The sequence below is a fragment of the Saccopteryx bilineata genome, chromosome X, assembly GCF_036850765.1.
Source record: "Saccopteryx bilineata isolate mSacBil1 chromosome X, mSacBil1_pri_phased_curated, whole genome shotgun sequence".
Lineage (NCBI taxonomy): Eukaryota > Metazoa > Chordata > Mammalia > Chiroptera > Emballonuridae > Saccopteryx > Saccopteryx bilineata.
The window spans coordinates 131,876,569-131,888,904 of NC_089502.1; the positions used below are offsets into that span (position 1 = coordinate 131,876,569).

General features: G+C 48.5%; 1 protein-coding gene and 1 pseudogene across 4 annotated transcripts in view; both read left to right on the plus strand.

The window, feature by feature from the left end:
* Positions 1-2,026: 2,026 nt before the first annotated feature.
* LOC136317864 (elongation factor 1-alpha 1-like) lies at positions 2,027-4,476 on the plus strand (annotated as a pseudogene).
* Positions 4,477-6,670: 2,194 nt separating this feature from the next.
* The window catches only part of MAP7D2 (MAP7 domain containing 2), a 134,814-nt gene continuing 129,148 nt past the window's right edge, over positions 6,671-12,336 (plus strand). For 3 of the 4 annotated variants that reach the window (XM_066250094.1, XM_066250095.1, XM_066250096.1), the window contains exon 1: positions 6,671-6,908. In XM_066250094.1, coding sequence (XP_066106191.1) covers positions 6,764-6,908 — 145 coding nt within the window. In that variant the 5' untranslated portion in view covers positions 6,671-6,763. Of the gene's footprint in view, positions 6,909-7,064; positions 7,127-12,336 lie in introns of those variants that run through there. The other variant, XM_066250098.1, reaches the window with a different exon arrangement.

Here is a 12,336-nt window from a genome sequence, read left to right on the forward strand (position 1 = left end):
AATAATTGTAGGCTCACTATATACAAATTTCTGAGAAATATAATAATTAAGTCAAAAATATATAAAGTCCAAGCGTGCTTTTTATGGTAATTAAACAAAATAAATACATTAAATTTATTCTGACATTAAAAAATATTTTTGTTACATTTTTTTAGTTATGCTTTTTAGAATTCATAAAAAGGGTTAAAAATTTAAAAAACGACAAAAAGTTATCTTTTTATATATAGAGATACATTCTTAGCAAGATTTAGTAAATTTGGCAGGTCTTGGCACAAATGTGTTAAGTTTTTTCATTCTTGTGTCTATGAGAAACATGAGCCTGATGTGCCCTAGCGATTTCTTCAATGTTTGGGCATATATTTGAAAGGCAAACTCTCATTTCCTTGTCAATACATTAAAGAATTCCTTTCTTTTTACTCTTGGGTTGAGTGCAGAAAACTCCCACCATACATGTCATCTTAACTTTACACCAGACAAAGGATAGAAGAAACTTGCCTCCGGGGAACATGGGGGGCAGTGTAAACAATCCAGCACCACAGCTTAACAGCCTTTTGCAACGTAATCAGGCAAGTGAGGTGGGGGGTTGAGCAGACTGTCAGCTTACAGCCAATTCCCCACACTTCTGTCCCCCAAAAATCTAAACTCCAAAAACCCTGTTGGTTTTCTGGTCCCCAACAGGCACATATTTCTCTGGAATACCATAGGGCGCACCTGGAAATCTAGGGCGCACCAGTGCGCCCTGGTGCACACTTTGAGAACCACTGAGTCACAGCATAAGCCATAGCAATAAATAATGCCGTAGTAGACTAGACTGTCAGGCTGGAGAGCTCAGAATTAAGCCCGTGAACCTGTGGGGATATGATCCATGATAAAAGTGGTTTGCCGGGAAAACCACTTTACAGAGAAAAGTAAGCATGGATCTCTCTGTCACATCATATCCAGGAAATAAGTGACTTGACATTTAAGGTAACTAGAATGGTGGAAAATATCTTGGGGCTGGGGAGGCATACACTAAAGAAGACCTCTTCAATCTTGATTTCCTTCCTTCTACTAAGTACCTGATAATACAGCTTCAGTTTCCCCTTTTCCCTGTCACTCCCAACTCCCCTGAGGTCTAAGGGCTGTTGTAAACTTCCTGCAATTTGATTTTTTATATATGCATTTTGAAAAGCTCTTAGCTTGACCTGTGGTGGCACAGTGGATAAAGCGTCGACCTGGAAATGCTGAGGTCGCTGGTTCAAAACCCTGGGCCTGCCTGGTCAAGGCACATATGGGAATTGATGCTTCCAGCTCCTCCCCCCCCCTTCTCTCTCTCTATCTCTCCTCTCTCTCTCTCCCTCTGTCTCTCCCTCTCCTCTCTAAAATGAATAAATTAAAAAAAAGAAAAGCTCTTAAAGCATAAACCATAAGAGGAAAAATTGATAGATTTTATTTTGTAACCATGGGAAAGATAGGATCAAGCAAGAACTGTCCGTAGATGCTAAACCTAGGGCAAGTTTTCACAAGGAATAGAATATTTGTATGGCCTTAAAACATCTCCCCACAGGTTGCTTATACATTGAAAGAAAAATAGTACCTCCACAGTGAAGAGTGAGCCAATTAGAGAAAATAGTATATATGTGATATTTACTAAGTTGATAACTAATGTGGTTGTGCGAGAATATCCTCACTAGGAAGTACACATTGAAGTAGTTAAGAGAAAAGGCAAAGCATATGTGTGCCACTTTCAAACTAGTTGATATTAAGTAGAGATCAGATAGAAGTACAAATGATCAAATGAATGGGGTCAAGTGGCAGTGATAGGTGAATCTGAGTAGAAAAGATATATGAATGTCCTTTGTAAACTCTTATTCTTGAAACTTTTCTATAAGTTTGATTGTTTCTATATAAGCAGCTTTTAAGTGGGTTGGTTTTGGCATGAAAGTTAAGATTTGCCAATCTTAGAAAAGGTTTGTTGAGCTTTTTTGCAACGGGTTTGCCATCAGAACACAGGCGTGGTGAAAGTCACCACTAAATCAAAGCCAAAATGGGAAAAGACAAGACTCATCAACATCGTCATCAATGGACATGTTGATTGTGGCAGGTCTACCACTACAGGCCCTCTGAGCTACACTGTGCTGGGATCGACAGAAGAGCCACTGAAAAACTTGAGAACGGGTCTGCTGAGATGGGGAAGGGCTCCTTCACGTCCGCCTGGGTCTTGGCTAAACTGAAAGCTGAACGTGAGCGTGTATCACCATTGATATGTCCCCGCGGAAACTTGAGACCAGCAAGTATTATGTGACCATCATTGATGCCCCAGGACACAGAGACTATCAAAACCACGATTACAGGCACATCTGAGGCTGACTGTGCTGTCTTGATTGTTGCTGCTGGTGTTGGTGAACTGGAAGCAGGCGTCTCTAAGAATGAGCAGACCTGTGAGCATGCCCTTCTGGCTTACCCGCTGGGTGTGAAACAACTGATTGTTGGTGTTTACAAAGTGGATTCCACTGAGCCACCCTACAGCCGGAAGAGAAAAGAGGAAATCGTCAGAGAAGTCAGCACCTACAGTAAGAAAGTTGGCTGCCACTCTGACACTGTAGCATTTGTGCCAATTTCTGGTTGGGATGGTGACAGCACGCTGGAGCTAAGTGCTAACATGCCTTGGTTCAGGGGGTGGAAAGTCACCCATAAAGATGGCAATGCAAATGGAACCACACTGCTTGAAGCTTCAACTCATTTAACTGCCACGCCCCTGCGTCTGCTCCTCTCGGGTGCCTACGAAGTCGAAGTCGGTGCTATTGGTACTGTCCCTGTGGGCCAAGTGCAGACTGGTCTTCCCAAACGCAGCACGGCGCCCCCCTTTGCTCCTGTCAACATTACAACTGAAGGCAAGTCTGTTGAGATGCACCATGAAGCTTTGCGTGAAGCTCTCTCTGGGGACAATGTGGGCTTCAGTGTTAAGAACACGTCTGTCAAGCCTGACCTGTGGTGGCGCAGTGGATAAAGTGTTGACATAGAACGCTGAGGTCGCCCATTTGAAACCCTGGGCTTGCCTGGTCAAGACACATATGGGAGGTGATGCTTCCTGCTCCTCCTCCCTTCTCTCTCTCTCTCTCTCTTTCTCCCATCTCTCTAAAAATGAATAAATAAAATCTTAATAAAACCTGACCAGCCTGACCTGTGGTGGCGCAGTGGATAAAGCATCGACCTGGAAATGCTGAGGTTGCCGGTTCGAAACCCTGGGCTTGCCTGGTCAAGGCACATATGGGAGTTGTGCTTCCTGCTCCTCCCCGCCTTCTCTCTCCCCCACTCTCCTTTCTAAAATGAATAAATAAAAAATTAAAAAAAAAAAAACCTGACCAGGTGGTGGCGCAGTGGATAGAGCATCGGACTGGGATGCAGAAGACCCAGGTTTGAGACCCCGAGGTCACCAGCTTGAGCGCAGGCTCATCTGGTTTGAGCAAAAAAGCTCACCAGCTTGAGCCCAAGGTCACTGGCTTGAGCAAGGGGTTACTCGGTCTGCTGAAGGCCCGCAGTCAAGGCACATATGAGAAAGCAATCAATGAACAACTAAGATGTTGCAATGCGCAACGAGAAACAAATGATTGATGCTTCTCATCTCTCCGTTCCTGTATGTCTGTCCCTGTCAATCTCTCTGTCTCTGTAAAAAAAAAAAAAATCTAAATAAAAAAAATAAAAAGGATATGTCTGTCAAATGTGCTCGTTGTATCCTGGCCAGATAGCATAGTTGGTTAGTATCACCCTGAAGCCTAGAGCTTGCTGGTTTGATCCTCATTTAGGACTCATACAGGAAAGGTCAATGTTCCTGTCTCTCTCTCTCGGGCCCTCCTTTTCTCTCTCTAAAATCAACAAAAATTAACATTTCTTAAAAAAAAAAGTATATTGTGATAGTGTGGCTGGTGATGGCAAAACAGACCCACCAATGGAAGCAGCTGGCTTCATAGCTCATCAGGTGTCCCCAAACTGCGGCCCCCTGAGTCCATTTATCCGGCCGGCCGCACTTTCGGAAGGGGCACCTCTTTCATTGGTGGTCAGTGAGAGGAGCACTGTATGTGGCGGCCCTCCAACGGTCTGAGGGACAGTGAACTGGCCCCCTGTGTAAAAAGTTTGGGGACCCCTGACTCAGATGATTATCTTGAACTACCCGGACCAAATCAGTGCTGGACAAGCACCTGTGCAGGGTTGTCACACAGCTCCTATTGCTTGCAAATTTGCTGAACTGAAGAAGACTGATTGTCATTCTGGGAAAAAGCTGGAAGATGGCCCAACGTTTTTAAAATCTGTTGATGCTGCCATCATCAGTATGGTTCCTGGCGAGCCCGTGTGTGTCAAAAGTTTCTCTGTCCTCCTCTGGGCCGTTTTGCTGTTCGTGACACGAGACAGACAGCTTCTGTGGGTGCTATCAAGGCAGTAGACAAGGCAGCTGGAGCTGGCAAAGTCAAGTTGCCAGTTCTTCCCAGACAGCTCTGAAGGCTAAATAAATATTATTCCCAATACCTGCCACCCCAGTCTTAATCAGTTGTGGAAAGATGGCCTCAGACCTCTTTGTTTCAATTGGCCATTTTACATTGAGTAGGGAAATGATCACAATGCATTGGGAAACCTTCAGAAGGAAAGGAGATGTTTTGTGGACCATTTGGGGTTTTATTGTGTGTGTGGCAGTTTTTAAAATCAGTATTTTTTAATGGAAACAACCAAAAACCTGGCACAGAATTTTGAGACCTATTAACACAAAGTTTAATGAGAGGGAAAAAAAGGTTAGTTGACTAGTGTGAAATATTTGCAACATTTTAAAACCCACACCTGACAGGTGGCGCAGTGGCTAGAGTGTTGACCTGGGATGCTGAGGACCCAGGTTCGAAACCCTGAGGTTGTAGGCTTGAGGGTCGGCTCACCAGCTTGAGCCATGGGGTGGCCGGCTTGAGCACGGGATCAGAGATAAGATCATAACTATTGTGCAATATCATTTTCATAAATTCAAACCATGCATATCTTCACTATGTTTGAAAAATACAGCCAGAAAAATATATTAAACAGGTATCTACTAATAGAGGACGAAGTGGAAGAGAAAGTAAAAAAGGGAAAAACAATAAAACTAGACAGGGATGCTACCCTGACATGTTAGCAAGCCATGGACTCAAGAATGTGATAGATGAATTATAAACTCTACCCAACATCTGTAAAAAAACAAAACAAAACAAAAAAAAAACCAAACCCGAAGGAGTGGTGGTTAATTAGCTCCTATGACCTAATTAACTTAGAAACAACTTTCTTCACAGCCAAGGGACGAGCCCCCACATGCCTGCTTACCTCCTCAATTGTGTCTCAGGTCTGGCTTTCTCACCAGTCAACCCCACTCCCGGCACACCTTTGGGAGTGTCATCAACACAGTCACCATATTTTTGTGCCACAGAGGGACTCTTCCCAAGCTTTTCTGTTCCTGCGGGGTTTCAGCCTTTTTTCTTCTTCTTCATCTTTAATTGTATAATTTACACACCATAAAATTCACCAGTTTAAAATGTACAATTCAGTGGTTTTTAGTATACTTAAAGAGTCAACCATAGTCTAATTCTAGAACATTTTCATCATCTCCCAAAGCAATCTTGTAGTTCTATTGAACTTAATTCGCGTTTTAATCCTGTATTTCCTTCTCCCCTCAGGGTGGGAGTTAGAACCTCCAAGGGGCTGGTCAGGGTCCAACAGAGAAAGGAGCAGCCCGGGGCTCCCCTGGATGGATTACCACTTGGTAGGGTACACCTGGGTGAACACCTGGAGGCCTGCGCTTGCTCTGCAAAGATCTTTTTCAAAATGTATGATTTTGAAAAGATGATGAATGCTCACGGTAGGGGTAAAAGAACGTCCAGGGGAAAGACGCCCCCACCCCCACTCACTGGCCCCTACTCCGGAGACTACGTGTTTAACAGTTTCCCGCGTGTCTTCCCAGAGACGCCTTCCTCGCCGAGATATCTCAAGTGTGAGTTATTTGCGCCCCGGGAAGAAAGGAACCATGGAGTAGCTCTCAGACTGCGTGCCTCTGCCCTTCCTTGAAGGTCGAACGGGCTAGCTTGCTGGAGTGCCGCCCTCGGTGGCCGCGCGCCTGGCTGGGGCGAGGGAGAGCCCCGCGCTGCTACCCGGGCATTTGAAGGACTGGTACCTAACTGCTTGTTGTGCGGGTCCCCGCGTCCGCACACGTTGGCACTGGCCCAAGGGGCGCCTGCCTGCGGCCTTAGCGAGAAGCTGTTCCCAGAGCTGCAGCGCTGAGTATGTGTGTGGACAGTGTGTGTGAACGTCTGCGCGCCTTGCCAGGACGTGTGCGCACAGCGTGTGGGAACATGGGCGTGATCGGGTGTGCGCTTTGTTCACACGCTGTGTGAGAAACAGCATCCTATGTGTATAACGCTTTGAGTGTGTGCACGGTATGAGGAGGTGCGTTTATATTGGTGTGTGCACGTCGTGTGTGTAGGCGCACTGTGTGAAGACCGGTGTGCATATCGCACGTGCACGCGGTATTCGCACGCTCTGAGAACTAGCGCACACACTGCAAGTGCACGAGGAAGGCGCCTGCTGCGTGAGGACCGGGGTGCACTTTGCACGTGCACGTGGTGCGCGTGCGCGGCGTGAGAAGTGGCGCGCACATCGCACGTGCGCGCCGTGTGCGCAGGCCGTGAGAGGACGCGGACGCGTGCGGGCGCGGGCGGGTCCCGCACAGTGCGGCGCGGCGGCCCCAGCAGAGATCCTGTGCAGTCGGCGCGTCCTGATGGAGCACGGCGGCGGCGGCGGCGGCGGCGGCGGCGGCGGGGCGGGAGCCGGGACGCAGGGGTCCGCGCGGGGCTCCCCGCTCCACGGGAAGATGGCCGAGCCAAACCCGGTGCGCAACTCGCCACCCAACCATCGGTTTTCAGGTAGGGCCCCCGGTTCGGCGGGCGTTTGGCCCCCGGTTCGGGGGGGCGGGGCGGACCGGCGGCCGGCTGCCCGGCGCACCGGCTCTGGAGCGCGCGGGGCGGGGGCGCGGCCGAGGTAGGATCACCGCCCTTCTTTCTGCCCAGGTTTGGCTGGGCACTGGATCCAGGGCCGCGCCCCTCGCGGTGTGGGCGGCAGGGTCCCCTCTCGACTGGCCTGAGTGAGTGGGTGAGCTTGGGGGTGACTTAGGGTGGGCGGCAAGAGTGTTTGATGTGGGGAGCAGAGGCCCACATGTGATGCCCTGGCGGGGCCCTCCATCTGAGCGGCCGGCGTGGGGGGCACTGGGGCAGACGGGGCGGGCTGTAGGGGTTCGCCGGGGCTTGCGCGCCGGCCCGCTCTGCGTCTAGGGAAATGCGCGAGAGATGGCTGCAGCCCGCTGCGAAGGTGGCCCCGCTGCGTGTTTTGCGGCGTCCCGGGGTATGCGGTGGGAGTGCAGAACCCTTGGGTCACCCACTGTCAGAGGCGGATGAGGCGCCGCCGGGGAGACCGGGCGCGAGCCCCTGCTGCTGGCGTGCGCTGCGCAGGGGTCTGGCAGGGCTGCGGCCCCCTCAAGTGGCAGCGAGACGAATGAGTCTCCCGGCCCGCGAAGCTGCCGCTGCTAGGACCTACGGAGGAGGGCTGGTGCCCGGACTGGCTGCCCCAAAATGAGCGGGGCAGAGGGTCATTTTGAGGTCATTTGGCAGAATTTTAGATAGGGAGGTTTCGTGTCTTCTAACGTTCTGTAAAGTGGTTGCAGGTAGTAGGGTGGGGGTAAGCAACGCGGAAACTGATTACATGCTGGTTTTCTTGGCAGTGCCTTTTTTAAAGTTAATGTGAGCTATTTTTATAACATTTTTTTACTGCAGTATAGCATGCATACCACAAAAGGTCGCAGAACTTAAGTATACAATTCAGAGAATTATCATATAGTGAAGATCCGAGTATTAAAATACGTACCGAGGAAGGGAAACAAATCAAGGGCAATGTTCTTTAGTCACTTATAACGTGCTTTTTGTTGCGGGAAGGTGGGGGTATTTGTGATTGGGCCTTCATTTGCATCATTCATAGGAGGGGGAGGTGGCCGAAATGCTTCCCAGTTTGCGTTTTTCTTTTTTTTTCTTTTTTCTTTTTTTTTTTTTTTTTTGCGTTTTTCATCATGCATATTTTTAAGGCAGGATTTAACAAACATCTCAGGGTAGTGATATAAATACTATCAATATGTACTTCTGTTTTCATCCTTTTTGCTTGAGAAACCCCCGCTGCATTTGCTAGGGAAGAACCCGGAAGCACTGGGGAGGGGGGAGGGGACGCAAAAAAATAACTTGACTCCCACCTTCTAAATTTTTCTAGTTGGGCTAATAATCAAACGAACAGAGACAGTTTAACAGGAGAAAATGTACAAGTTTATTACAGATCTACATGCTGGGGGTTCATAAGGTATGGAACCCCAAATGGGGCATTGGGCAGCTGAAGCGCATACGCCATTCTGGACGAAGGAGAAGGGCTGGGGGCAGGTACAGGTGTCCGGGATTCCGAAGAGGAAGTGGGTAATTCACAGGTAGGAGAAAGAGCAAGCATACGGTATTCTTGCTGGACCACCCCGAAACAATGGGACACAGGAAAACATGCTTTGCTTGAGTTCTTCCTGTCCCTCACATCTGCTAATTAATGTGCGAGGGCGAAGGTGATTCTGCTGATTCCCTTCCTGAAGCAAGTTTTTCTATCTGAATTCTTTTAGGCAGGCAGGGGGAGGGGGATTCTTTCAGAGGCTTCTGTTTTTCTAATAACCACTTTAAATCAGTATCCCAAAAGGCACATTTTGGGGTGGTAAAACTTCGGATCCCTTCACCACCCGCTCCCCATCAGAGCCAGCTGTGAGGGAGAGGGTCTATTAGAGTCAAACACTGGAAAGGGAAGGTTGTTGAAGTTCACCTCTTTATTTGGTTGGGAGTTTAGAGGCAGGGAGGGGCTGTGTGGTTGGGCCTGAAATTTATCTGTGGGATTTTAATGTATTTGAAGGAACTTAAGGGGGCATTCTTACCAAGTTCTAGATGGAAACTTTATTTTAGAATCATTGAACGCTCTCTCTACTGTTAAGATTAGCTTAAAGCCATTTGCCCTCATTTGAAAGTGTGAATATGAAAAGACATGTGCAAAGACTTAAAATATTAAATAAGCTTCTGTGTGCATTATGTTGGTGTGGGAAACTTGGGAGTGTTCAGTCTTGGTGCTAGGTAGTACCATGGTTTCTTCTTTGTATTTTTCTGAAGTTGGAAACGAGGAGGCAGTCAGACAGACTCCCCCATGCGCCTGACCGGGATTCACCTGGGATGCCCACCAGGGGGCGATGCTCTGCCCATCTGGGGCGTTGCTCTGTTGCAACCTCTGAGGCAGAGGCCACAGAGCCATCCTCAGTGCCCGGGCCAACTTTGCTCCAATGGAGCCTTGGCTGTGGGAGGGGAAGAGAGAGACAGAGAGGAAGGAGAGGGGGAGGGGTGGAGAAGCAGATGGGCGCCTCTCCTGTGTGCCCTGGCCGGGAATCGAACCCGGGACTCCTGCACGCCAGACCGACACACTACCATTGAGCCAACCAGCCAGGGCCCTGTGGTTTATTCTTTTGAGGGTTCTTTAGGTCACATACTTAGAAAAATAATGTCATCCTCAGAAAAGTCTTTATTATTGGGGTTTAATTATAATCTATCCCAGAATCCTGTCATTCTTTGGTTGCCCAAGACCCTGGCATTCCTAATGAGATTCAACTCTTCATTTCTTTTTTGTTCTTGTTAAATTTTAAAAAAATTGATTTTAGCGAGAGAGAAAGGGGGAGAGAGAGAGAGACAGGAATATTGATCTGTTCCTGTGTGTGCCCTGACTAGGGATCAACCAGCAACCTCTGTGCTTTGGGTCGATGCTCTAACCCAGTGGTCCCCAACCTTTTTTGGGCCACGGACCAGTTTAATGTCAGAAAATATTTTCACGGACCACCCTTTAGGGTGGGACGGATAAATGTATCACGTGACCGAGATTATTGTCAAGAGTGAGTCTTAGATGGATGTAACAGAGGGAATCTGGTCATTTTTAAAAAATAAAACATCGTTCAGACTTAAATATAAATAAAACAGAAATAATGTAAGTTATTTATTCTTTCTCTGCAGACTGGTACCAAATGGCCCACGGATCGGTACCGGTCCGTGGCCCAGGGTTGGGGACCACTGCCCTAACCAACCAACCAAGCTATCCAGCCAGGGATTTTTATTTATTTTTATTTTTTATTTTTTTGTATTTTTTCTGAAGCTGGAAACGGGGAGGCAGTCAGACAGACTCCCGCATGCGCCCGACCGGGATCCACCCGGCACGCCCACCAGGGGGCGATGCTCTGCCCATCAGGGCGTCGCTCTGTCGCAACCAGAGCCACTCCAGCACCTGGGGCAGAGGCCAAGGAGCCATCCCCAGCGCCCGGGCCATCTTCTGCTCCAATGGAGCCTTGGCTGTGGGAGGGGAAGAGAGAGACAGAGAGGAAGGAGAGGGGGAGGGGTGGAGAAGCAGATAGGCGCTTCTCCTCTGTGCCCTGTCCGGGAATCGAACCCGGGACTTCCGCACGTCAGGCCAATGCTCTACCACTGAGCCAACCGGCCAGGGCCCAGCCAGGGATTTTTAAAATGTTATTTATTGATTTGAGAGAGAGAGAGAGAGAGAAAGAGAAAGGAAGGGAGGGATGGAGGGAGGGAGAGACAGACAGAAATATCAGTCTGTTCCTGTATGTGCCCAGACCGGGAATCAAATCTGTAACCTTTGCATCTTGGCCTGATGCTAACCAACCAAGCTATCTGGTCAGGGCATCAACTCTGCCTCTCTCTTTCTCTCTTTCTTTCTCTCTTCCTTTCTCTCTTTCTTTTCTTTCTTTCTTTCTCTTCCTTCCCTTCCCCTCCCTCCCTCCCTCCCTTCCTTCCTTCCATTTTTAAATTTTTATTTATTTATTTATTCATTTTAGAGAGGAGAGAGAGAGGGAGATAGAGAGAGACAGAGAGGAGAGAGAGAGAAGGGGGGAGGAGCTGAAAGCATCAACTCCCATATGTGCCTTGACCAGGCAAGCCCAGGGTTTTGAACCGGCGACCTCAGCATTTCCAGGTCGACGCTTTACCCACTGCGCCACCACAGGTCAGGCCTCATTTTTAAATTTTTAAATTTTTATTTTATTTATTCATTTTTAGAGAGGAGAGAGAGACAGAGAGAGAGGAGAGAGAGACAGAGAGAGAGAAGGGGGGGAGGAACTGGAAGCATCAACTCCCATATGTGCCTTGACCAGGCAAGCCCAGGGTTTTGAACCGGCGGCCTCAGCATTCCAGGTCGACGCTTTATCCACTGCGCCACCACAGGTCAGGCCCTTCCTTCCATTTTTTTTTAATATTTTATTTATTGATTTTTAGAGAGGGGGGAGAGAAAGAGAGAAGGGGGAGGAGCAGGAAGCATCAACTCCCATATGTGCCTTGACCAGGCAAACCCAAGGTTTTGAACCGGCAAACTCATTGTTCCAGGTCGACGCTTTATCCCACTGCGCCACCACAGGTCAGGCCCCTTCCTTCCATTTTTAGAGAGAGACAGAAACAGACAGGAAGGGAGAAAGATGAGAAGCATCAATTCTTCATTGCGGCACCTTAGTTGTTCATTGATTGCTTTCTCATATGTGCCTTGACCGAGGGTCTACAGCAGAGTGAGTGACCCTTTGCTCAAGCCAGCGACCTTGGGCTTCAAGCCAGCAACCTTTGCGCTCGAGCCAGAGACCATGGGGTCATTCATGTCTATGATCTCGTGCTCAAGCCAGTGTCCTTGGGTTTTGAACCTGGGTCCCCTGCATCCCAGGCCAATCCTCCAGCCACTGTGCCAGCACCTGATCAGGCTCTGCATTTCTTGAGGGTCCAACTTTGTTTCTAAGTTTGTGCTGAGTGTTGTGAGGGCCAGAAAAGATGGGAAGGCCCGCAGCGTGTCGCTCTCTGTTTCATGGGGGCACATTGGCGTATGGATATGAGTTGTGAGTGCTTTACCTGGGAGCTGTTGTAGAATGGCAAGGGGCTACCTCTTGGTTCTTTCCTTTAGCAACAGGTTCTTCCAATACTAATATTGGTACATGTTCCCATTATCCACCAGTAATGTTTCCTTTCCTTTTAATTGCCCCCCCTGGAAACTACCAAATGTACTCTTCTTTTTAGTGCCTGGGTTATTGGGTTATATGCACAGTATAACGGAGGAGGACCTGCTGCTTGGATCTGCTTAAATACTTTTAGCCAGCAGGTAGAATCACCAGACCTCAGCTGTCAGGCTGCCTTGGGGTCACCTAGGTCCTGTGCTCCCCTCGGCCTGAAATACCCCTTTTCCCTTTGAGGATTCACTTCC